Source organism: Balaenoptera physalus (genome assembly GCF_965194825.1).
Source record: "Balaenoptera physalus genome assembly, chromosome: 13".
Classification (NCBI taxonomy): domain Eukaryota; kingdom Metazoa; phylum Chordata; class Mammalia; order Artiodactyla; family Balaenopteridae; genus Balaenoptera; species Balaenoptera physalus.
In genome coordinates this window covers 80,988,916-81,015,776 of record NC_138892.1, presented here as the reverse complement: position 1 = coordinate 81,015,776, position 26,861 = coordinate 80,988,916, and the positions used below count along the sequence as shown (strand labels likewise).

The following is a 26,861-nucleotide window of genomic DNA, read 5'->3' as shown; positions in this document are numbered from 1 at the left end:
TAAGAAATTTCTCTATGGATTTGGTTACCTGGATTGATAGGTTAGATAAAGATAAAAGATAAAGATCTTTTGTTACAGTGACTTAACTCTGAGATTATCTGATTGTAATTTATTATCTGTAAAACAGGAATATCATTTTGTAGAAATGGTAGATAATGTCTCATATGTATGTAAAATGCTTTATAAATTATGTAAAGCATGGTAAAAGTTTCAGGGCTTTCTTTAAAAACAAGACTTTAATTGATAAGCATTTATAAAATTTTCATAATTTAAAAATTGTTTGTTTTTTTAATACACACAATATAGTTGTTCATGAAAAAATACAAAAATGCAGATAAGTAAAAAGAGTAAAACATAAGGACAAAATTGCTTTTAATTCCATCATTAAGAAATAATCCCTGTTACTTTGGCATTAATCTAGACATTATTCTATGCTTCTATAAAACTTCTATGCTTCTATAAAGCTTCTATAACTGCCTGTAATACACATCTTTAAAAATCAGATGCTATGGAATCATTTCTTTAAATCAACATGTCACAAACAACTAGTAGTAATTGTATATTTGTATTCTCAGTCTTAAGATTTACATAGTATTTTACTTTTTAGACATACACTCTTATTTGTTCAACCAGTCCCCTACTATTGACAGTTTGCTTTCGGTTATACACAAATATAAACAATGTTGTGATGGACTATCTTTGGGCCATGTATCCAAGTAAACCCTTAGGTTAAATTTCTAGAAGTGGAATTACTAGATGAAAGGGTGTATAACATCCTCAAAGTCTCTTATTATTATTATACTATTAGTAGATTGTATTTTTTAAAATAAATTTATTGATTTTATTTGTTTATTTTTGGCTATGTTGGGTCTTCATTGCTGCACGCAGGCTTTCTCTAGTTGTGGCGAGCGGGGGCTTCTCTTCGTTGCGGTGCGTGGGCTTCTCATTGCGGTGGCTTCTCTTGTTGCAGAGTATGGGCTCTAGGTGCATGGGCTTCAGTAGTTGTGGCTCACGAGCTCTAGAGTGCAGGCTCAGTAGTTGTGGTGCATGGGCTTAGTTGCTCTGCGGAATGTGGGATCTTCCCAGACCAGGGCTTGAACCCGTGTCCCCTGCATTGGCAGGCGGATTCTTAACCACTGCACTGCCAGGGAAGCCCGATTGTATTGTTTTACTACTAGCAGTATAAAAGAATATCCATTTCTCTAAACTCTCACCTTTAAAAAAATCTTTTAATTTTGAAAAATAATTATAGACTTAAAGGAAGTTGCAAATAAATGTACAGGGAGGTCCCATTCACCTTTCACCCCATCTCCCCCAGCGTTGACATCTTGCATATCTGTAGTACAATAAAAAGCAAGAAAATGGACATTGGTGCAATCCACACAGCTTATTCAGATTTCTCCAGTTATACACATACTTCATATCTGTGTGTTTGTATGTATGTATATAAAGTTCTATGTACTTTCATGTGACTCAGGTAGCCTTCTATGTAAGTTAATGCCATAGAATATTTAACAAACTAATTACTGAATGGTTTTAAATGTTTGCATATTAAGGGAAATAAAGATTACTAAGATAAACCTTTAAAGAGTTCAGTGGATAAGGTAGGTCAAGGTAACACAAGGGTTGATTAGGTGGCAAAAGGAGTATAATTTTTAATTAAATACTTCTTATTAAATATAATACATATCCAGAAAAGTGCATATAACATATATGGACAATTTTATAAGTAGTTAATTAAGCAATATCTTTGTAATTACCTAATCAAGCCTTATTAGAACATTGAAGAGAGACCACTTTCATTTCTTTCAAGGATTGGGAGAGCTCCATAGTTAGGAATGCATTTGGGTTGGATTCTGAATAGAGTATGGGAAGGCAGTAAGTAGAAGGGTATTTTAGGATTTGGAACAGCAAAGATTAACACAGGGAGAATTTGGAGAATGGCATATACAATGATGGGATGTAACAGGCGGTAAGGCAGGAAAGGTGTCTAAGAACAAGACTGGAAAGTCTAGTATCTTCAGAATTTGAAGAACTTCCTACTATAAAAAAATAAAACACTTTTGGTCACAGGAGTAACCCATTTTAAAAGGATATTCTGGTCACTATGGAAACTATTTGGAGAAGGGAAAAGTTGGAGGCAGAGAGACCAGTTATTGGTAACTTTAACTATTTTAAAGTATAATACGTAGCACTAAATATATTCACAGTATTGTACAACCATCAAATAGTATCTATTTACAAAATTTTTTATCACCCCAACAGAAACTTTGTATCCAAATAAGCAATATCTCTGTGTTCCCCTCTTCCCCCAGCCCATGGTAACCTCTTACTTTCTGTCTATGAATTTCCTAGTTCTAGATATTTCATATAAGGAGAATCATACAATATTTGTCCTTTTGTGTCTGGCTTATTTCACTTAGCATAATGTTAGGCTGGTATCTTCTGCCTAGACTACTGTAAGAAAGTAGTGAATAGTGATGGTGAAAACAGAGAAGATGGGGTGATTTGGGGAGATATAAATGTATTTGTAAATTTTCAACTAGACTTGAATGAGAAAAATAAAAGGTAATAACCAGGGTTTCTAGTCATTAAGATAGGAAACACAAGGTGTCCAGTATGTAGGCCCAGAGATTTAATTTGTTTAAAGCAGGGATAGGCAAACTATATATAGCCCATTGACAAAGAATGATTTTTGCACTTTTAAATGGTTGAAAAAAATTCAAAGAAGAATATTTTGTAATACGAAAATTATATAAAATTCAAATTTTAGTGGACATAAGTTTTATTGGAACATAGCTGTGCTTATTTGTTTACATACTGTCTGTGGTTGCTTTTGTGCTCAATGGCAGAATTGGCAAGTTGTGACAGAGTTGTGAAAAGTCTAAAGTATTTATTATCTGGCCTTTTACAGAAAAAGTTTGCTGATCTCTACTCTGGATTGTGAATAAATAGAAATAAGACATTGTTTCTTATCTTTAAGGAGCTCATAGTCTAGTTAAAGAAAACTAGGGCAGAGAAAAATGTTTAGTAGTTCTTAGTTAACTGATGTTTTCTGAAAGAACAGTTACTCAGTGTGCATGTGCATATGTGAATGCCTTTTGTGAAATGACTCCTTTCCCCATTAAAAAAATTAGAGAAACTGGTTCATAATGGAGTTGAGAACACATGAAAATGGTCTAAGTGTGATTGTTCATCTGAGACAGTCTTAAAGCTTACAGAGAGACTTCTAACTTGTAGCTTCCTCCCTTTTAGTAATACTAGAAGTCATATACTTCATTGCCTTTCAGGTGCGGTGGTGCTAGAATATGTTATATTTTCCATGAGACTTTTGGGCGAACCTTAGAATCTGTTGACCCACTAGGTGGCCTTAACACTATTGACATTTTGACTGCCATTAGAAATGCAACTGTGAGTATGCTTAACCTTTAGAATTTTTTGAAATGAGGTTAAAGATTATTTTTTAATCCATATAACTCTTTTTTTAATGAATTGTACACTTTGTTATTTTGCTCTCATTCTTGAAATTACGAAGTGCTTTTTTATGAAGAATACCAAAAACGTGATTTATTTTAAACTTAGGGAAGAACCAAAATTATATGTGGCTATAATAAGAGCTCATAGTTTTATTTTTTTAGGGTCCTCGTCCTGCTTTGTTTGTGCCTGAAGTTTCATTTGAGTTACTGGTCAAACGGCAAATCAAACGTCTGGAAGAGCCCAGCCTCCGTTGTGTGGAACTGGTTCATGAAGAAATGCAAAGGATCATTCAGCACTGTAGCAATTACAGTACACAGGTAATTGAGAAATGTAACAGGTTTCAGATTAAGTAGTAAAAGACATGAGGTGGTGGTTTCAAGGGGAAGGAGGAAATATAGAAGATGGGCTAAAAGTTAAAATGTAGTTCCCTTATATAAAAGTGATTTGAAATAGTATAGTTAAATGTAGCTTCCAAATCTGATTCAGTACTTCATGATTATTTAATTTTCCTTTAAACAAAACAGACTGTTTCTTCCACCACATATAGGAGTTGTTGCGGTTCCCTAAACTTCATGATGCCATAGTTGAAGTAGTGACTTGTCTTCTTCGTAAACGGTTGCCTGTTACAAATGAAATGGTGAGCTATTATTTCATAAATCATTGTAATCACTGTTAATAAGTTATTTTGTACAGCTTTATGAATTTAGGCATAATGATTCCCAGTGTACTGAAAAGAAAAAGAAGCGAGTTTCAGTCTTATTTCAAAGGAAACTTCAGTAATTCTGGTATAAAATGCATTTTTCTTCATATTTTAATCATTGTTAGCCTGCAGCCACAGATTTTGCTGAAAATGGAGTTATCATTGAGGATTGTGAATAGTTTTACTTTATTATATAGCAGCACTGATTTAATGGAAAGTTAGTTTTATCTTCAGCCTCAGTAAACTGAGCCTTCATATAGCAAGCTCTTTTTTTTTAACTCTGATGTACATCAGGGTAATTTGGCCATTTGCACAGTTTCCTTGTTTGATGACCTAATACCATAATATCATGGTTGCTATCCTTAAAAATAAAAATCCTGAAATTGGCAGAAATATGGAATAAGCATTTGAAATTGTCCGTATGCCTCTAATTGTTGGCTGGTTTCTTTTTCTCCTTTCTGGTCTCTAAAAGTGCATTTGGGTCTTTGGCTCCGGATGGTGAGCCCCAATGGACATTTACTTAAAGAGTACAAAACCATCCTTGGAAGTATAGAATATAAGTGCTGCTGCTTAGTTGTTTCCCTAGCAAGCATAACCACCAGATTGAAATGAGTAAGAACATGGTTAGCCTGATCTCAGACTCTACCCACTGATATCAGAATCATTGGAATTTCATTTAAATAAATAATTTTCACTGGTTCTTGATCTTTTAGTGCTGTTCTGATACCTAAGATTTGTTAGGACAGTGCAAATGAAGGAGTTAGTTTAATCTCTCTACAGCGCTAGAGGAATTAATTTCAACTTTCCTTTTTGATTATTGTCCCAATTAGGACTTGAACCACGTATATTTAAACTAGGTGCTTCATAATTAAGGCTAATCAATCATTATCTCAGGTCGTTAAATGTATCCTTTACCCAAATAAAGTTAACATCTTTAACATCTGATTATGAAATGTTTTCTTATTGTTGAACCTGAACTTTTGACATGGAATAGTGGATGATCTAAGGTTTTAATAGCAAAGTTGCTTGGAAGTTAGATATGCATCAGGTAGATAACTTTTTTTTTCCCTAACAAATACTTCTAACTACTTCAGTGTCAGAAATGCAATCTTAGATGCTAAAATATAGATAATTCAAAAGATAGAGCAAATTGCTATTTGGTATAAACTCTGTCAGTTGGAGTATAATTATCAAGTATTTATTTAGGCATCAGTGTCCTGTACTGTCTTTTAGAATTATCTGTTTAATAAGTTTATATGTTTCCTTAAGTAAAATTAGGTTGGCATATTTTATATATAGCCTAATTTTATTTTTTTCTAGGTCCATAACTTAGTGGCAATTGAACTGGCTTATATCAACACAAAACATCCAGACTTTGCTGATGCTTGTGGGTTAATGAACAATAATATAGAGGTAAATACAATTCGAATTTGTCTTTTTTGAGAGAGAAAATCTATTTTAGCTCAGTTATATCAAATTTACTGGGCAAGGAATAACTATAAGACATATATGCACCATATTATTGTCTGTTATATGCTAAGAAGTATGCTGAGTGCATTACATTGTTTTCTTAAATTTAATTCTCAAAACCACCTGGAGGCATTGTTCTCATTTTCTGCTTGTGAAACTGTAACTCGGAGATGATCTGGGACTCATTGATTTAGTGTTGAAGGACTGCCTGGTTCCATTTCAGTAACTGTTGTTGCAGTTTATTAGACTGAAGTATGTAAAACAAAGTGGATGTTTAAAATTGTTTTCATTTGACTCTGAAAGCTGTGAAGGAAACATTCCAAGAATTACCTAAATTATAGTAAATTTGGAAAGACAGAGTACTGTTTCACCATTACTGTGGTTCCTGTATTTCATGGATCCTTTTTTTTTCCATTTGAGGCTAACACTGTAGGTTGCATAATAGCTCAGATGGAGCGAAGGCTGGTGGATAGAGCAATTTATCTGGATGCAGTTTTTTCTCTGCCACTTTTATCCAAAACAGTAAAATTTTCTGCAATTCCGTAGTCCAGTAAGAACTGAGTCCCTTCTGTATCAAATTTCCTCTTATGCATATGGGTGGGGAGAATATTGTAAACGTGGAATTTGGGAACTGGAAGGGACCCTGGGTTTAAACTGGAAGGGACCCTTTGGTTAAACAGATGAGGAACCTGAGACCCACAGATGATAACAGCTGTTACTTTAGTGCTTATTTTGCTGGGCATCTTCTCTTTAACAGGTACAGGGAACTGTTTTTTAGCTCCATAGTTGAGGTGACTCCTATTGTCAGAAAAAAATTCCAGGGAATTGCCGTGGCCCAGGTTCAATCTCTGGCTGGGGAAGTAAGATCTTGCAAGCTGTGTGGCACGGCCAGAAAAAAAAGACAGAAAAAATTCCAAAATGCATATAAGTAAGGCACTTTAAAACACTCAGAAAGTAGACTAGATAATAGTTATTATGTTAAAAATTAGCATGCAGACACTACCTTAAGATAGGAGTTAGTTCTTGTAACATTGAAGCCTTCATGGAAAATTTGTGTCTGGAACAGTTTTTCTAATACTGACAAGGTCATTGATTTCAGATCAGTATTTTTCTTACAAATGAATATGTCTCTGGTTTTAAGACTATGTGTCAAAGAACTTTATGTGGATATTCTCGTTTAATCTTTACAGCAACCCTATGAGGGTAATGTTAATAGACTAGGAAACCGGGGCTTAAGAGTTGGTAACCCATATAGTTAACAAAGCAAGTAAGCCAGGTCTCCTCCAGGGCCAGCTAAGGTCATAAATGGTTGGTAACAGACTAGGGTGAGAATTTCTGGTCTCTAGATTCCTCTGCCTTTTGCTTTGTGTCCTTCTTCAAAATGTATATTTAGGGCTTCCCTGGTGGCGCAGTGGTTAAGAATGTGCCTGCCAATGCAGGGGACACGGGTTCGAGCCCTGGTCTGGGAAGATCCCACATGCCGCGGAGCAACTAAGCCCGTGAGCCACAACTACTGAGCCTGCACGTCTGGAGCCTGTGCTCCGCTACGGGAGAGGCCGCGACAGTGAGAGGCCCGCGCACCGCGATGAAGAGTGGCCCCTGCTCGCCGCAACTGTAGAAAGCCCTCGCACAGAAATGAAGACCCAACACAGCCAAAAATAAATAAATAAATAAATATGTATATTTAAATGCTTTTTATTCTGAAGATCGTTAAAATCCATATATTTTTATTATCTGCTGTATTTTTTTATCACTGGATAAATGAAAAGTGGGTAAAATTTCTGTTAAAAAATTTTCTTACCCAGAAACATCATTGTGAAGCTTTGTTAATTTACACCTTTTTGCAAGTTTGAGTGTTCATGAAATGCTTTCTGCTCAGGAGCATTTTGACTTCATTTAATGTAAATACTTTTCTACTGTATTTGATGCTGCCTGTGAGAGAGCCACTATTAATACCTACATCCTTCTATATTTTCATAGTCTTGCACCTATCATGGTGCTTGACATACAGTAGGTGTTCAGTACCTATTAATTTGAATTTACAGTTGCTTTAGCTCAGTACCAGAATTACATTGCTAATATTAGCAGATTAGAAGAGTGGGCAGGTGATCAGTCTGTTAAATTAGCCAGGTTACAGAAAGGACTGTCAGTTTTCAGCATTACATTTATTTCCTGGAGATAGTTAAGGATAAAGAAAACAGAACACTCTTATAGATATTTATGGTTTTGTGTGTGAGAATTGTGTAAATTTAACACAAACGTGTGCAGGTTAGAATGATTTTTAAAGGTTTTGCTTAATTTTTCTGTGATCTGTGTACTTCAAATTCTATATGGTATGCTGAAGGCTTATGTACACTTTAATGTGGGAACAGTTTAAATCAGTGATTCTTAACTTGGTGGGAAAGGCAGAGATGATGTTGGTCCGCTTGAGAACCACTGGTACAGGAAGCCAGTGTTACTGACGTTGTATTATATCCCTCAGGTGTGTTGGGGCAGAAAAAAAGATTGAGAAGCATTGGGTTAAATGATTTCTTGTTTGTTTTAAAATATAATTATGGCATGAGTCCCAACAGTGAGAGGATATACTGTAAGTTATTCACACTTTTCAATTAAGCTGAACATTTTTTTTTAAGTAGGCTTACATCTCTGTGTTCTGATAATCATGAATCTTCTGCTTGGTTGTGTTTTATAGGAACAAAGGAGAAACAGGCTAGCAAGAGAATTACCTTCAGCTGTATCACGAGACAAGGTAAAAAATGTTTTTAAAGCATATTCCCAATATGCAAAGATGGATTGGTAAGCCTCAGAATATTACTCAGTTCTAGGAGTAATTTTTTCTTCTCACTTTAATATTCCATTGGCACTATTTCATTGTTTGAGTAAAGGTATGCAAGTTTAAAAATAGGCTTTGAGTAATTTAAAGATAAAATATTTTGAATACATAGGAATAAATGCTTAAAGGTAGATTTTAAATATCAAGGCTTTAACAGAAATTCAATGACTTTATCAACGTTGTAAAATTAGTTGAAATGACTAATGACTTTATTATAACAAGAAGGTTTTTTTGGAGAGGGAAGATGACATTATGTACATACCAGGTTTAAGTTACATGTAATAGTTGCATATATTAAAATTTTTGTGTAAAAATCTGTTACTTTGAATTCTTTACCAGAAAAGATCTTATCAACTTCCAAAAATCAAAATGAAGTTTTTGGATTTGGATTTTTCTTAGGAATTCATCTGAAGAAAGCCTTAAACAAAGGTGACAATAGTACAGGAAATAAGGCAAAATAAACATTAATTTTATGTCCCATTACTTTTGTTTTTCATGTTATTTTACTATTTTTATACAGAGGGGAAAATTCATATTTATAGAATGTTTCTGAATGCATTTTTGGCATCCTTGATTTTTTTCCCTGCATTTTTTGCCTTTAGTCTTCTAAAGTTCCAAGTGCTTTGGCACCTGCCTCCCAGGAGCCCTCCCCTGCTGCTTCTGCTGAGGCTGATGGCAAGGTCTGTTCTGATTCTTAATCTAAGCCTGCATGCCTAGTTTGGTGCAACATAATCATCTGGAAACAATACACTGAACAGCAGAATATTAATATGGGATATTGTGCTAAGGTCAAATTTTAGTCTAAGAGAAATTTAAAATCATTTAACAATGTATACTTCATAAAATAAATTATTGTTGACATGCTTTTGCTTGCAGTATAGACGATGCACACAGAAAAAGAATTTAAAGAGGAAATTTTCAAGCCATTGGTATTTAAATTTTGCTTGTTAAACTGCATGTTTTAACGTATCTTTTAACAGTTAATTCAGGACAGCAGAAGAGAAACTAAAAATGTGAGTCTTGCTTCAGAATGAAAACGTTGGTACCTTTGGTTCTCACCAAAACTGTCTTCAAAACCACTGAAGAACTTGTTTGTAACAGTGGCATCTATCTCTTGTTGTCTGTGTTATGTTTTTAATGTTCCTCTTATCTAACTAACTTCTAAGATGGTATTAATTCTAGTTTCAACATTGTTTTAAATAATAACAACAGCCTTTCCCACTGTTTTCTATTACCTTCAAGAATAGTGTTGAATTTAATATTTTGGTAGGGAATTAAAATTCTGGAGATGGAAACTGTACTTTTGGACTTTTCCTCTTTAAAGGTTCTGAGATCTGTCCAGTGCTAATGGAGAATCCTCTAAGGCTTCTTTCTTATGCTTTCATTCAGTTTGCTCTTTTCACCCTAAATATATTTAGTAGTTTAACATGTGCCTCAACAGCTTAAGCAAATTCAGAACAAACAGGGGGGCTGTGAGAGTTTGAGACTGTTGCCAATTCTTGATAAACTTTAAAAAAATTAAATAATCTGTAAGTTATTCAGATCCATTCTTATTTTTATCTTTTTTTTTGCCATTTAGCTCCTTTCCTTACTTGTTGTCCAGGTTTAAGATTCTGAACCTCAAATAAAACCTTATAAATGTCTTATCTTCTCTCAGCCCACTGTGCTAAGGTCTTAAGAGAACCATCTAAATCATTGCTTTTTATTTAACTCCTGGTATCACTCTGAATTTGCTCACTTTCCTTAAGATTTCATATGATCTATCATTCACGTATAGTTAACACGCATTTAAAAATACATTCATTTAAAAAGTAATGTATAAATATACTACTTGTATATTGATATACATTATCTTAACTACATTTTAAAGACAAATTTTGGACAGTGTTTTGATTCAGAATGATACCCAATACATTTTTTAACATTGCTGTAACACTCCTCTGTTAAATTTATATAAGCCATTTTTATTTCTATCTATAATTCTGGATGCCATTTTATCTCCATTTTAGATTGTAAAATCTTAAAGAACATCTAAAAACATCTCTTAAATGTTGACGAATTACTGTTTTCCCCATTATCCTAAACAGTTACTTTTCTTTTAGAAATCAAGACTAACAGATATCCTAAAAAAGAAGGTGCAAAAGCACTTGTGATTAATGGTAGCGCTAGATTTTTTTCAGCAGATCCTTTCTCAAGTAAAGGATTTCTACTTTTATCCTGTGGTATTGACTATTAGGAACATAAACTGATTTGAGAAATTAATAAAGTCTTAAGTTTTGGAGAATGAGTTCATTGAACTTTCAGAGAGATCATAGTTCAACAGTGTTTAAAGTTACTTTGAAGAAATAATGTGAATAGCAGTTCTGGTTTTTCTTGTGCTTTTAATGAGCAGTCCTGTTTTAAAGGGCAGCTTCTACTTTTTCCACAATCTCTAGTGTTAGAGGAGTTGGAGAAGAGGAAAAATTTTGAGAAGTTAGCAAATAATAAAAAAGGAATTTAAAATATACTGGCTGAGGCCTTGCAAACAGTTTACAACAGAACGTCTTATTTATTTATTTATAAACCACAGTGTTACTTCTGCCATTCTTTATTTTTTTTACAAATACACTTTTTCTGGGCTGTGTTGTGTCTTCGTTGCTGCATGTGGGCTTTCTCTAGTTGCGGCGAGTGGGGGCTCCTCTTCGTTGCAGTGCGTGGGCTTCTCACTGAGGTGGCTTCTCTTTGTTGTGGAGCACAGGCTCTAGGCATCGTGGGGTCAGTAGTTGTGGCTTGCGGGCTCTAGAGCTCAGGCTCAGTAGTTGTGGTGCACAGGCTTAGTTGCTTCGCGGCATGTGGGATCTTCCTGGACCAGGGCTTGAACCCGTGTCCCCTGCATTGGCAGGTGGATTCTTAACCATTGCACCACCAGGGAAGTCCGAACCTCTTATTTAGACAGCTCAGGGTTCCAGTTATACATGCCACCCATCATCTCTTTCTGACCCTGCCATCTCTCTGAATAGATTAAACTCCAGATGGTTACTGGATGTGTATTCTCCTTGACTGCTGTCAAAGGAAATTAACTTTGTTTAGTTAATATCAGTTTGATATGGTTGGTATAGGTTTTGGAACACGTTTTTTCAGGTTGCATCTGGAGGTGGTGGGGTTGGAGATGGTGTTCAAGAACCAACAACAGGCAACTGGAGAGGAATGCTGAAAACTTCAAAAGCTGAGGAGTTACTAGCTGAGGAAAAATCAAAACCAATTCCAATTATGCCAGCCAGTCCACAAAAAGGCCATGCTGTGAATTTGCTGGATGTGGTAAGCTGCAGAATTTGCTTGAGGACAAATAACCAAATTACCAGGAAAACACTTTAAAAGACAAAAGGAACTGAAGTCTCAAAAACTTTTTGAATGTTAAATGTTGTCATTTCAAAATGGCACAAAAGTAACTTTTTCCTCCCCCTCCCTCCATTTAGCCAGTTCCTGTTGCACGAAAACTATCTGCCCGTGAACAGCGAGACTGTGAAGTTATTGAACGACTCATCAAATCTTATTTTCTTATTGTCAGAAAGAATATTCAAGACAGGTTAGTACTATGTTATATAAATCAGACTAGAATACCGCAAGATGATTTCATAATTTGTTTTGAAAATACACATTTTTTTAAAATTTAGGTTTTTATTCTAAATCAAATGGATTATCTGATTGTTTTGCAGTGTGCCAAAGGCAGTAATGCACTTTTTGGTTAATCATGTAAAAGATACTCTTCAGAGTGAGTTAGTAGGACAGCTGTATAAATCATCCTTATTGGATGATCTTCTGACTGAATCCGAGGACATGGCACAGCGCAGGAAAGAAGCAGCTGATATGCTAAAGGTATTACTGTGAATTTTTTTGAATTTTCTTACTTGGGTTGTAGGTATAAACATTTATTGTTTAAAATGCATTCTGATCCTTGGAGATACACATATATAGTCTTTGTATGATGGCTAATCTTTTTTTCTGTTGGCACTTGATTAGATTCAAATTTCAGAGAAGATACTGGTTAGTATAAATCAACCACATATAAAGTGGAGAGGTTATCCCACATTAATTCAGATTCTTTCTTTGATATTCCTTGTTATTATAACTTAAGCATTTATAATTTTTATAATTTTCTTTAATGCAGGCATTACAAGGAGCCAGTCAAATTATTGCTGAAATCCGAGAGACTCATCTTTGGTGAAGAGAACTATGTAATACTGAGACTCCACTGACTTGCTAGTTACTGCCTACTTGAGTAGAATTTTATTTATGAACTCCTGTGTATTGCAATGGTATGAATCTGCTCATGTGAAGACTGGCTATAAACTGAAAATTATACTCTGTATTGCAGAACGAATCACACATTTAATCCAAATAATAAATGGCTGTTTCTAAAATTTCCTAGTATATATAAAATACATCGTCTGTCTTGTGACAGTTTCATCTGAACTTAAAAAGAACTGTTAATAGTTCTAGTTGTACAAGCAGTTTGTCTGTGGATAAGATGACCTGTGTAATCTGCTAGTAGTCTTAAAGCTGCTGCCATAGCCCTTCAAGAAGAATGCACCAAGACACCATGTCATACGACTATAATGCATGCACCATTATTTAAACCGAACTGGCTTTGAAAGAGGTGGGTTGACAAGTTACTCAGTAGTCAGTCACTATTCCACCTGTTCTTTGATTTAGTTTTATTGAGCTTCTCTGAAACCTTTGATGTGTTTGTAAGAAAGCTGAACACACGAGAGGATCTGTAACATTGACAATGATGTGATGTGCATAATGTGTAGCTACAGTCCTTCCACTTCTGGGTCCACATTCCCCTGGTGCATTAAAAATTACAATATCATCTTTGACCTTACTTAAACCTGGAAGCATGAACTATGTTTTCTTGCATTAAGAACATCTAGCCTTGATTATCTAGTAAGACTTGGTAATGACCATGTTTCCTTTTAGTTTTCAGAAGTCCTAATAAATTCCCCTTGGTTTTCAAATATAATAGTAATAATTCAGATACATTTTTAAATTGGAGCCCTCTGACCACGCTTCAAGATTCACTTGGAGGTGGGACTTAAAACCAAATACTGTGGTGATTTTAAGTGTATCTTCTTCCTATTAGTTGTTAATAGTTACTTTTGCTTCACACCAACAAAGTACATTAGAATAGAAAGTAATGGTGGGGCTTTATTATTTAAAGAAAAACATCCTGACACACACACATAACTCCTAAAGGCTTTCAGGGGGTTGGGAGTAAGGTTTAGAACATATACACATTTTACCAAAATTCCCCAGGTGATTCTTGATATGAATTACATTATAAGTTTTAAAATGATAAATTACATAATTGCAGATATTAAAGTCTATTTTTAAGTTACGACATTTATGAAGGACTACTGGCAGGAACATGTGAATATGTCTGTTACTCTTAGCTAATGGCACCCATTTACTGTACTAAGAGACAAGAGACTCAGCAACTGATCTCAAACATAAAAAAACAGATTCAGTCTGATATGATATGGTACTACTTATACTTAGCAGTACCATCTTCATAGAATACATGCTTCCAGAATGTTTATTAGCATACTTTAAAATCACTCTGCCATTATTAAACATTAGTTTTGAAATTATAGCCATCCATGATTTACTTATTTCAGATAGATCAGATGACTTCCATTCTAGTCTAGCTTTTTTAATTTGTAAGGGGGGAAGAAAACTTACAATGCACCTTTCTCCAGCAAATTTCAAATTGAAAACATTACCTGCTATGATAATGCACTTGCTAGTACTACACACCGTGTACAAAGAAAAACAGAGACAAGAGGTATGCAAAGAGAAAACCTCCCTTTGTTGACACTTAAACTGAGTAAAGTTCTGAAATGCAGAGATGATCTCTGACATTTATAATGGATACCTGTATGTTCTTACTATGTAAATAAAGTTGCTGGTATGAAGTGACATTAAAGTTTGTCAATAAATGAATTCTTCCTAACTTTACTCCCAGAAGAAGGTTTAGATAAACTATAGCTTTTTTAACATATAAGTCTACTTTGGAACATAGCAATACAGCTTATACTGTATGAAAGTTTTATGACTTTCTTCTTTTTAGATTTTCGTAATTGACTGAGGTATTATTACATCTCCATTTTTTGCATATGAAGATAATGACTTGCTCCAAGTAATCCAGGTAGTAAATAGCTAGAATTTGAACTCTAAAGCCATGCTTTGCTGCCTGTAAGATTTTTCTAGAACACATCTGATTGTAAACCATTTTGAGTGTATGTTTGTGCTTCACTTGATGCTCAGGGGAAATAGGGGTGCTATTACCTTCGATTTTTCAGATGTTGGAAATAGTTCTGGAGAATCAACTTGCCTAAAGAATGTAGAGCTTAATTTAACTAAGTCTTGATTCCAAATCCTTTAAATTTGATCTGAAAACTTCCCTTACTGGAATGTCTTTTGATATTCTCAAATGATTAGATATTTAGTATATATATTTTGCCTCTATTTTATCTTGTTGGTTACTTAACTTTTCACTTCATCTCAAGCTGCAGTCTGCTTGGGGACATAAGTTGAAACTTAAAACTAATTTAAAAGTTGATAAATTTATAAGACATCGCTACCTTTTTTTACTGAATTTAAAAAAACAAGGCTATGAGTAAATTTAATTTTATGGAAACAGAGTCAAGGGACTGGAAAACTGAATTAGAAACTTTCTGAAAAGTCAAGTACTGACTTTTCTTTTCCTTGAAAAGAAACTATTTCTACTGTAATTTCTAATGCCAGCTATGGCTTCCTCTAACTTTTCTCCCTTTTTATGGAGAGCTGTATTTGCTTCCTAAGCAACAGAAATCCTCTAATGAGATATACACCTGATATAAAAGTATCCACAATTACTTATACTACCTCTTTTTCATTGTTCCTCCTCATCTTAAAAACAGCAAGGACAGGATAGGAAAGACAGCATTTAGTTTTTCATGAAGCATAATTATTAAAAGAGATTAACCCTAGAAATCATGCTTTTCTGTGGTAGTCCTTAATGTTTAAGGATCAGGAAATAAAATATCCCACTATTACACAAACTTAACCAACCTATATAAATAATGAAATTACTCACACTGTGAGGCCTAGAGTACACTGCATTCTTTGTCTTTGAGTTGCATAAGTGAAGGTATAAATTCGTACATCTTGAGAATGAATGATGGATAAGTTTGAACCACTGGAAGGAGTTTTCATCATAGCTGAAGCCATTTTATAATGTAGAAGTTCCTTTTTCCTATTTTAAGTAACGAAAGTCCATTCTTAAGAATATGTTGTCCAACAACTAAAACACTCTCAGGATTTGTTACTTGTCTGTGATTTATACTGACTCCACCTTCTGTTATCATCCGATACCTGAAAAATAAAAATGTTCAGTAACTAGATAAATCTAATCACTGTTGACCGCTCCCAATAATACAGATACATCATTATTTCATTTAAATTTCAAAGGCTCTCCTACTGAAACCATTTAGCACTGAATTGTTATCTTCATGTTTATTAGATTCTGCCTCCCCTTTAATGTTCTAAAGGAGAAATTCAACTAATATTTTAAATAGATTGGGCAACCCCACTACTCCCCAGAATAAAGAGGATACAGACTGAATGTGAGAGGGGTGTGTGAATCTGTTTACTTAGGGCCTCTGTTCTGGTGATCTCAAATTGTGACCATCCCTAAGCTGACTGATCCCAGTGTATTTATACAATAGTGGTCATTTAAACGTAAGCCTTTTCCAATGCTGGAGAAAAAACTGACCAGGTTAGACTTAATAAGAGAGAGTATAGTAATACTAGATTTTAAAGAAAATTTAAGGTATTTTCAGCAGTAAGTACTCAATTTTCACTTTATTCTCAGACTAACTTAACTTCTACAAGGAATGAGATGCCATTATCAGGAAAAACACCACCTCTGGAAACACAGGTTGTGAATTATAACTGTGAACCTAAAAGTTAAATAATCTTACCCTCGGGGGCCACCTGGAATGGCATTTGCTTTGCGGCACGTATCTAGGACACTTGTTCCAGGGTCAAGAACTAATTCAGAAAATGAAGCTTCTTTAAACAATTCTTTTAACTCTTGATCAGACATGACCTCCAGTGCCTCTATGCTGCTATGATAAAGGGCTTGTGTACACCTGAAAAACACATTTTGAGAGCCACATCATGTTGAGTGCTTACTTAGACACGTGTTCTAACACCCAAAAACCAATTATGAAGTACCCATTATGTTCCAGATGGAAAGTTTTTCAAACAGCAACACTGATCTTGTATAATTTATAAGCTTAATTCAGGATAATCTTTCTTTCTAGTAAATGGAGGCTAGTACTTTAAAGCAGTTAACACTGACAGTCCTTGTTAGTGGTAAAAGATGACTCTTAAAACATTGGCTCCAAGTGTTCTCCAGTCTCTGAACTAATTAATCAAGTTCATTATTCTAAGAGGCCACCTTTTAGCAGAGTCCAGCCCTTCCTGTCCGTGAACAAGCTTTGTTACTTCTGTAGCAAGTCGTTTCTGAGGAGCCCGCTTTTCTGGCTCTTTGACATGCAGCTGCATTATGTGGTCAATCTCTGGAAGGGGCAGAAAAGTGAAGAGCTTCAGGTACCTTTGGGACAAAAAAAAAACCCCGTTAGATTTATATAACATACCTAATTTTTATCTCCAGCTCCCTTACCCTTTAAAGAACATCCTGCTTACTTTAGAATTTATTTTTAATTATGAAATATAACATACAGAAATGTACCAAAAATGACAATAATACACACACCACCCTGACTGAAGATGTTACTATTTTGCCATCTTTGTTTCAAATCCTTCCTTTTTAAAAAAGTCATGAAATAGTACAGATATAGATGAGGGCCCCATCCACCTCATATATATTCTCCTTCTTGCCCCAGAGACAACCACTAATCTAAATTTGTGGGCATCCTTCCCAAGCATGTTTTTATATTTTTGTTTTCTGTGTATGTACCCATAAATAAAAACTGTAATTTAAAAACTGACAAATATTTTATATGTATCATCTTTTAAAATCTTATCTTTGGTGAAAAGCATAGAGAAATACACAAACAACAGACATATAGTTTAATGAATCATAAAGCAAACAGCTGTGTAACTATCACCTGTCTAGGTATACAACACTGCTCCTACCCAAATCCCCTCACCCCTCCAAGGTAACCCCTCTTCGGACTTTTCATGGTAATGACTTCCTTGTTTTTCTTTATATTTTTACCATCTCAGTATGCCTCCCTAAACAGCATCACTTAGTTTTGCCTCTTTTTAGGCTTTATATAAACAGAATCATACAGAATATATTTTTTTCGGTTACTTTGGTACATCATTATGTTGGTGATTCACCCATGTTGCTGTGTGTACAGCTGCTGAGTACACATTCCATGTTATGAATGCTTTGTAATGTATTTATTCTAGTGTGGATATTTGTGCTGTTCCTACTCTTGGACAGTGGTTGATGGTGCTGCCATGACTATTCCCATGTATTTCTCTTGGTGTACATGTGCACTCATCCGTTAGGGATGTGCCCAGGGGGAGGGACTGCTGATCACAAGTCATGAGTATTTGACCTGAGTAGGCACAGCCACGTATTTTTCCAAGTGGTTCTATACCTGTAATGTAAGTGCTTGACATTAAGCTTTTGATTGCTTAATGCCAAGGTATCCATTTCAAAGACATCGATCTCGAATAAGCACACTGCCACATGTATGACACGGCTAGTACCAAAGCAACCAGATTAGGAACCAGGCTGCCCCCACTCATGAAAGTCCCCTTTCAGAAAGCCCTGGGTAACCGAGATAACTGACTGCTTGAGTGACCCCTCTTCACCTTTCCCACTCCCGAATTCTCACTCTACGTTTTAAATTAGCCAGCGAAGAGTGAACCTGCGAAATCCTAGGCACCCCAATAAAGGCAGAGCTCCGGGTCCATGCTCCCTCCTTCCCTATCCTTGACTCACTGTGTAGCCCCTGTAGTGCCATGTGCCCTTCAGACACTGTGAGTAACGAATCTTTTTTTAAAGTCCCCTGATGATTATTGCTGAGATGTCTCTTACCATCATAAGGACCACAGCGCTGGTCCGGCCCAGGAAATGTCTGTGAGGGCTCCTCCAAGTAGTATGGGCCGAGGTGAGCACCCCCAGGCATTTCTAGTTCATGGTACCACTAGCAACAGGCTGAGGCCCACACAACAACTGGCAATGGCATAGCTGGCAGGACTGCATGATTGCCCTTTAGCTTTGACGAGTTTACTAACTGGCTAACCCAGGTGGGCAGCACCATTTGCGAGGACAGCAATGCATGCTGGAGGTCTATCATTCTATTATGTCTTTTGCATATTGCCTCTGCTGTGCTGCCGGCCGTATCCATCCCAAAACGTCACTGCTGCCATAATTCAATGATCTCCGCAGAGCAGTGTGATCAGTGATCAAGGCCATGTGGTCTAATGAGATGATCAGACCACAAATTATACAGACCTTGATTGAGTACTAATGTACATGAAGGTCCTCCACATCTCAAGGCCAAGGAAAGCTAATGAGGGTAGAATGGACCCCAAGGCTATTATCACTGCCCAAGCTGAGGCTCTGAGCTAAAGGCCAGAGGAAAGGATAATTCCCATAGGTAAGGAGGGAGACCTCCCCCTGGGACTGGTGGGTCATAATGGGATTACACTTCCTAACCTGGATGAATGGAATAGCCTTGCAACAGGAAACTATTGGCAGAGCAAAAGGGGAAATACAGCCGAGGCTTGCTGTCACTCTTTGTCCCCCAAACTCGATGGGGTATCGTGGGTCCAGTACCTGGTGTGATGTTGCTAAACAATGGACAAATATAAATGTCCTGAACATCTTGTGCCAATGCCTCGTAAGACCCCTGAGGAGGTACACCAGCTCCTTGATAATACAGAACCCCTATGGATGCTTCCTGGGTGTTGCTTAGTGTCGCTGAGTACCAACATTCCAAGGCTCACAGTGAATGGAAAACATGAGATTAGGCCTGTCTCTTTCTGTGCAAAAGTGGCATGGTCCAATGGGTTTATCACTTCTATGACCAGACTCACTCAAGTGACCCCCTCTTCATTCTAAGCCTGAAGAAGTCCCATTTGACCCTGAGTCCAGAGAATTCTTTTTACAAAATGCTCCCTCTAATCACGGGGTAGTGCTCCTACATTTTACTGGGACTGTCAAAACCATTCAAAAGGCACTGGAGAGCACTGACAGTGTTCCTATACATGGAGGAAATCACTCATCATTAAACCACCACTGTACTCAGATATAACAGGTACCAGGCCTTTTCATGTTCTGGAGGCAACGCCCTCACCGCTCACTAATTCTTTGCCACAGTCACAATCACATGCAAGTCTGCCACCTTCCACTGGGGTGAGGCACAGCAATGTGTTTTGGAAGCCGCCCAGCAGGCAGTCCAACGAGCCCTACCTTTAGTCCCACCTGGCTCCACATTCCAAGTCAGTGCCTGACCATATCTGACTATGCCTCCTCGGAGTCTCTGGACCAAACATAAGTCTACCTGATTTCCTATGGGGTTTTGGATTAAGTGCCTAACCCCAAAGGATTCTACTGGGTTCTTTTAGAAACTGAGGTCCTAACTGGCCCCCAATCAATACTACTCCCTAACGCCCTGGGTTAGAGATGCCTCCGGCAGGAGCTTAACACCACAACTGATACCTCCTTGGTAAAATGAAAATGGTACCTTCAGGAGAGGGCTAACCTTGATGTCAAAGCCTTTAAAAATTACAGGAGGGGGCTTCCCTGGTGGCGCAGTGGTTAAGAATCCACCTGCCAATGCAGGGGTCACAGGTTTGAGCCCTGGTCTGGGAAGATCCCACATGCCAGGGAGCAGCTAAGCCTGTGCACCACAACTACTGAGACTGCGCTCTAGAGCCCGGGAGCCATAACTACTGAGACCACGTGCCACAAGTACTGAAGCCCGTGCGCCTAGAGCCCATGCTCCACAACAAGAGAAGCCACCACAATGAGAAGCCTGTGCACCGCAACGAAGAGTATCCCCCGCTCACTGCAACTAGAGAAAGCCCATGCACAGCAACAAAGACCCAACACAGCCAAAAATAAATAAATAAATAAAAAAGTAGGGAAAACTATATTATGATTCAGAGTTATAATTATACGTCTGAAAAATAAAAAAAAAAATTACAGGAGGGTGTAGCTTCCCTCATGATCAGCTCCTTCCTCTTCCTCTGGCTGCTTGGGGAGCCCCCTGGGACCAACTGTCTGAGATGGACAGGGAATCCATATTCTTCACCAACGGCAGCACCACCATGTATGCACTGCAGCTTGCTGGAGGGCTGTAGCATTCCCCCGGTCTCAGGCACCTCTCTAATTGAAGAAGGCAGTCCCGGCTCAGACCAGTTGGCAGAACTTGTAGCTGTTCACTTAGCCCTTAGGGAGCCATAAAGAGGCCTTTGGCAGATCCATGTTTTCACAGGCTCCTGGGCTATTGCTAATGGCCTCGCGGTTTCGTCTGGCCGATGGCTAAGGGACAGTTTTCTCATATAAGACAAGCCCACTTGGCCCAGATATGGAAGGAGTCCCCAATTCCTATCATTATTACTTACGTTTCCGCTCAGACTACCTGCTCTATGCTGGAAGCCATTTTCAACAGTACTGCAGACTCCCTCACTAAGCCACCACACTGCCCAGCACAGACCCTTCCTACCAGCTTGAAAAATGGGACCACACAACCTTGGGTCACCAAGGAATTAATGCCTTAACAGCTTGGGCTTAATTGAGGGGACTTCCCATCTCCTCAGCAGCAGCCAAAGTTGTGATAGGTGACTGTATTCTCTGCTCCCAAACCAAACAATGGAGGATATCCAGATGGGGACATATTCCCTGGGGAGACCAACCATGCTCCCACTGGCAGGTTGATTTCACTGGCCACTGCCCCCTTCTCCTGGGGCCTCCAGATATGCCTTCACAGTCATTAATACTTACACGGGACTCCTTTGGGCAACTCCCAAATCTCTTTCCTCACTAAATTTATTCTCGTTTCCTTTGGATCGCCAGACATTACTGACTCTGACCCACTTTACCTCTCCAGAGATTAAACAAAGGGCTCTCCAAGTAATATTCTTAGGAATTTCCATCTAGGCTATAGCCCCAGGCAGCTGGCCTCACTGAGCATCATTAGCCTCCTTAAAGAGACACTCCTGAAATTAGTTTCAGGCAAGTGGTCCCCCAAATGGACTGAACTCTTGCTCCAGGCCCTCATCTTGTTTAATTCTCGCCTCCTGTGCCTTCCTACCATATATACCAACTGTTATGCACACACCCAAATCCCACTTTTGGTCACCTCTGGCAATCCTCAAGCGTTTACCCTCCAAGAGAACTCTCCATTCATGTAGAGTTCTTTATTTTTGCTCAGTAGTGGTTTTTAATGTTCTGCAGGCAACACATTTAAAAATTTTTAAGAATTATTCCTAAGTTATTTTGATGATAGTTATGTCAAATGATATTTTTTTGAAAAATTCACTTTTTCTTTGTTGCAGGTGTATTTCTCATTAATTTACATTCTTCTAAGAGTTTAAGATATTGTGAATTAATGAGAAAATCACTTTAAAAAAGGACCCTCAAAAGGATCTTCTTTTATGTTAAAGAAAAGGAACTTTAGAGACAAAGGTGAAATAAAAGTCAAGTTTAAGATGAAAGGAGTAAAAAACTAGAATATGCAAGCAATAATGTCCTAAGAACCTGCTAGATGTAGATCACAAACTTGGCTCTAAGTTTTCTAGCACCCACAGTGGTTTTCTGCTTTAACCAACAAAAAGTGTTTAACTACAATGTTCTGTGATGTACTAGCCTTAAATAGAATCTACGTTAAAACAAACAAAAAACCCAAAAAACTATGAAGGGTACAGAGAGATTCAATGGCTAAAATTTATCATGAGCTTTAATGAACTTAATTTTTCTCAGCACACAATTAAGAACTCACCTTTCTACCAAATCATCTTGCTGCCTGACAAAAAATTGATACAATTCAAAAGGAGATGTCTTATCTCTGTTTAGCCACACAGCATTGCCAGCAGACTTTCCCAGTTTCGCTCCAGTTGTACTTGTAATTAGAGGAACAGAGATTCCAAATACATCTTCTCCAGTTAACCTATGCATAAAGAAGAACTTTATTATGTGCTTTAAGCTCAAGTGGTGGTAGGTTCTGCTAATCTTTCTCAGATTTCAGTCTGGTTTCTTGCTCTAAGAAAACTTCCTTGACCTCGTAAACCTGGATTCTTGTCCATCTTACTGCTTTCACAGCACTCTATTTTGACATTTGTCATTCTGAACTGCAGTTGAACCAGTGACTCTGGGCAAGCCAAGTGGAAGTGCTGCATAACTGGGGCCTAGACATTTTTAAAGGTTGGGTAGGAAGAGGAGAGAAAACTGGGTAAAGAGGAGTCAGGTAGAGACACTAAAAGAGGTGTCTTAAAGGGATTTTAAAAATCAGTAGCACATGAGCTAGTCCTGTAGTTCAACTCCCTCAAGAAAGTGCCATTGAAATCTACATTATTCGCCAAATATTGGGCGCTGAAAAAAAAATTTTTGAGATGCCAACCAATGACTAACACTTAGCTTCACGGAAGGTGCAGAGCAAAGCAGAGACTACTCAAGGAGGCCCAGTCACGTTCAGGTTATAAATGAAGACAAGCAGTCTTTCAAATCAGAAACACAGAAAAAGCTTCTTAAAAGCAGCAAACACACACAATCCGAATCCTGACTAGGAGGGTCTATTTCCTGCAGAGCTCTATAATATGTCCCATACCTAATACCATTAATTCAGCCCTTTAGTTCTCATTAGCCAGTGATATTAAATTAATCCCATTACGGACCCTTAATGGAGGTAGAACCAACAAGGGCAGGAACGAAGGGCGTCATTCCACAATCCTAACAATGCAACACAGGCTATTCGTGTGTAAATTATTTGGCCTAGGATTTCTCCAGGTCTAAAGGCGCTTACTTGTGGATGAACTCGTATCCGGACATGATATTGCCCAGCTGATCAGATCCACCCAGCTGGACCCGGCATCTATAATGCTGGAACAGGTAGTAGAAATCATAGGCCTGGAGCACCTGGTATAGAAACTCTGCCAAACTCATGCCTTCGGGGCTCTTGAGCCGAGTCTGCACGCTCAGCCGGCTTAGCAGCGTGCCCATGCGGAAATGGCCGCCCACTGCCGCTAGGAAGTCCACCAGGTCCTGCTTCTGGTACCACGCCGAGTTGTCCAGCACGGTGAAATTGCCCCAGGTCCGCCCATTAGCGAAGAGCTGCTGGTGATTAGCCGCCAGGGCTTTGAGCCCTTGGCGCAGGGCGCGCGCGTTGCTTTGCACGCGCTCTGCTTCCAGCGCCTCCCGCTCCTTGGTACGGCCGCTTGGGTCTCCCAGGCGCGCCGTGGCGCCTCCCACCAGGGCGATCACGTTGTGGCCCGCTCGCTGGAAGTGAAACAGGCCCAAAAGCGCCAGCAGATGCCCCACATGAAGCGAGTCGGCCGTGGGGTCAAAGCCGCAGTAGATGGTCTGGGGAAAATTGCCCGCCGTGCCACGGTCGAAGAGCTCTGGGAGCTCTGTCTTCGTACCCCTCTCAGGGAAGAACTCCTTGAACAGGCCCCGAGCCTTCTGCATCGCCAGCAACCCCTGAGCGCCCGAGTGGGCCTCACGCAGCCCCAGGGGTAAGACTCCTGACAGGCCTGGGGTACCAAGCCCCTGGCCACGGGAAAAGCACCGAAAGATGGGCGCCGCCATCTTAGCGGCGGTACGAAGGGAATGCTGGGATCTTAGAGGCCCACCACACCCCTCAGTGCCCGCCTCCTACAATTCCTACAGAATTTACTTGTGTTTTTTTCTGCGCATGCCCAGGTAGGGCGGGGAGGTTGGTTACGGAGCTCCGCAGCCTTGGAGTTCTGACTGCCTGGGTGCAGTTTCCGCTTAAAGTCTGGTCACCTTAAGTACCCTAAAACTTAATTTCCTCATCCGTAACTTGGCTGTGTTTATGATACTAGTTCCTATCTCAGATGGCTGTTGTGAGAATTAAGAATGAAGGCACCTGGCACATATTGAGAGTTCTAAAATATTAGCTTCTGTTTAAAATTTCACGTAAAAATAAGTTGTGTTGCGCAAGTTGTTTGAAATCTCGGTCCTATGCAAAAATTTGTTCACAGAAGTTGTGAGGGGTCAGGAATTGGTTTAACCTCATGGAGAGATACGGGGTTGGCGTCGAGACGCAATTTCGTAATACTGATTTTCAAATGGCTGAGAACACCTCAGCCCCCAGTATTCATTAGCCTCTCCAGGAGGTGGCAGTCTTGTCCAAGCTATAACGAGATAAAATTCAATAAATGCAGAAAGCCCCGTTTTATTAATTTCAGTTACAGGTAACCAGGTGGGACACAGCTTTGGCATAAGTGGATTCAAATTAGTAATCACATTGGCACAGCAATAGCCAGGTGCTAACAGTCCTCCAAGCACTAGGGATGGGGGTCTGTCTGGCAGCTGGCTGGCAGGGATCCAACTCCAAAACTCCATTTTAAAGTCTCATTTCTGGGATCACTTGCAATGCCAGCTGTCTTAGATAGAGTTTCCTGGGAAAGAGACTCGAGTGGGAGATTTGTGTGCAGAATTATTGGGGTGTGCCCTTGGAAACGACATCTGTACTGAAGTGATGGAAGCAGGGTTGGGCAGAGGGAGGAGTTGCTCTATGAACACTTTTGCATTAGAGGCTTCAGGCCACCCCATTAAAGGGCTCTGGAGCTGGGATTTCCTTTCAGAGTCATCCTGATTAGAGGCAAGGGGGCATGCCTTTGTACCCTGTTACTGACCTGTCCTTAAATGTGGAATGCCCCGCTGTGAGTCATCAGCAACCAGTACTCTCAGCGGCTGGGAGATTAAGTGCCTTGGTCCTGAAGCAGGCATCTGGGCCATGCTCCAAACCGTTCCCTAAAGGATCTTTTCCATTTCTTAACATTATAAAGTGACTTAACAGAATGAAATATTATTTTAAAAAATTAGTTTCTTTGTATATGTGATTATCAATGAAGTGAGTTTCTCATTGCCAAACAGTAACTTCAGTAGGAATTTTAGATACTTATTCATCAGGCTATGTATTTGTATCCCAAATCCCATAATTTTTTTTCCCCAAAGCACAAAAACCGAATGATTTAATTTAATATCAGCAAGAGCCAAACTGAATCTTGATAATGAAAATGAAGACACAGCAGTATTTTCCTCCAGAAAATGAACATTTGAAGGAAGAAACATTTCTTTAAAAAAACTTTATTTGTAAAAGACACCCTCTTGCAACAAGGTTTTGTATTTATATTTTCATTGTCAAAGTGATATTTTAAACTGCATTGAATGTAATTCGTTGAATGTCTATCATTATCTTCCTGCCTCAGTTTAAAAGATACTAGATTAAAAAATATTTACAGTTCCTTCTGGTCCTGAAGGAAATAAGCAGGGCATGTTCTAACTGTCATGTTGCTATTCAAAATATCTTAAAATTTGCCATCATAACCAGTTTAGCTGCAGTCTTGTTTCACACCACTTTGATCAGGGACATATTTCAGTACGTGTAGCAGGAAATTCTCCTGAGCACACAGCAGATGGTGCTTCCTATTTAGTACCTAACACACAGGAAGATTTGAACATTTTCAAAGGAGTGTCTTTCATTCTTGAGGTTTCTGGTTAATATGACAAGTAACTATCTGTGACTTTTACAGGTATGTTAGTAATTTTATACCAGAAACTATGACTTCATATTGTGGTTTAGTTACTTAGTCACTTCAGGAGATCATACTTCTTATACAACTATACCTGTTTCATCCTTACTTGATTGCCTGTGCTTAATGGAGAAGAACTTTTGTGTACAATGAAAAACAGAAAAATTTTATCTGACATTAGAATTTATTATAAGGTCTTTATAGATTTGAGTTCTGCTTGGTGTCTTCTTAAATTTAGTTGTATTTCATGAACCGGTAGTGAACTCTGGTACAGAAGGTAGTATCAGAACAGGTGCTATGTGAGACTTGACAGTGGCTCAGTAACAGCAAGTTATTTCCTTTTTATAATTTGTCTTGGTGTAATAGGAAGAGTGCAGCTTTGTCTAAAAAATGGAAGCAATTGAAGAAGGTGGGACTTTTAAGTCTTTGGAATTATATACATGGCTGAAATTTTATGACGCTGGAACTTGATTTGAGCCTGGGGTAAGTAAAGGGGCACAAGTTGATTCTTGCTGTTTTTTTTGGCTTCAAAAGTGAATGAACAATGTTAAAAAGTATTTTAGAAAATATGGTTTATCTCAACTGTGATAA

The 26,861-nt window shown here is 38.1% G+C and overlaps 2 protein-coding genes across 16 annotated transcripts in view; one reads left to right on the top strand and one right to left on the bottom strand.

Annotated features, from left to right (window-relative positions):
- Window positions 1–14,445, top strand: part of DNM1L (dynamin 1 like) — a 64,471-nt gene extending 50,026 nt beyond the window's left edge. For 3 of the 12 annotated variants that reach the window (XM_082419723.1, XM_082419731.1, XM_082419733.1), the window contains 11 exons: window positions 3,291–3,411; window positions 3,639–3,794; window positions 4,025–4,114; window positions 5,498–5,590; window positions 8,340–8,396; window positions 9,083–9,160; window positions 9,461–9,493; window positions 11,601–11,777; window positions 11,936–12,045; window positions 12,176–12,335; window positions 12,628–14,445. In XM_082419723.1, the coding sequence (XP_082275849.1) occupies window positions 3,291–3,411; window positions 3,639–3,794; window positions 4,025–4,114; window positions 5,498–5,590; window positions 8,340–8,396; window positions 9,083–9,160; window positions 9,461–9,493; window positions 11,601–11,777; window positions 11,936–12,045; window positions 12,176–12,335; window positions 12,628–12,684 (1,132 nt within the window). In that variant the 3' untranslated portion in view covers window positions 12,685–14,445. The remainder of the gene's footprint in view (window positions 1–3,290; window positions 3,412–3,638; window positions 3,795–4,024; window positions 4,115–5,497; window positions 5,591–8,339; window positions 8,397–9,082; window positions 9,161–9,460; window positions 9,494–11,600; window positions 11,778–11,935; window positions 12,046–12,175; window positions 12,336–12,627) is intronic. The other 9 variants (XM_082419728.1, XM_082419724.1, XM_082419730.1 and 6 more) reach the window with 3 other exon arrangements.
- Window positions 6–26,616, bottom strand: YARS2 (tyrosyl-tRNA synthetase 2). 4 transcript variants are annotated; one of them, XR_014252327.1, is made up of 6 exons: window positions 23,516–26,613; window positions 22,496–22,663; window positions 16,966–17,121; window positions 16,484–16,654; window positions 15,598–15,875; window positions 6–1,336 (listed from the first exon to the last, which is right to left on the bottom strand). XR_014252327.1 is itself a non-coding variant. In XM_082419825.1 (5 exons), exons 1-5 carry the CDS (start codon window positions 24,295–24,297, stop codon window positions 15,716–15,718), a joined length of 1,437 nt encoding a protein of 478 aa, XP_082275951.1. In that variant the 5' UTR covers window positions 24,298–26,613; the 3' UTR covers window positions 13,642–15,715. The 4 variants fall into 4 exon arrangements, 3 of the variants coding, with proteins under 3 accessions (XP_082275951.1, XP_082275953.1, XP_082275952.1); XM_082419825.1 differs by lacking the exon at window positions 6–1,336 and having other exon boundaries at window positions 13,642–15,875; XM_082419827.1 differs by lacking the exons at window positions 6–1,336; window positions 16,484–16,654 and having other exon boundaries at window positions 13,642–15,875; window positions 23,516–26,616.
- Between the last annotated feature and the right edge of the window lie 245 nt (window positions 26,617–26,861).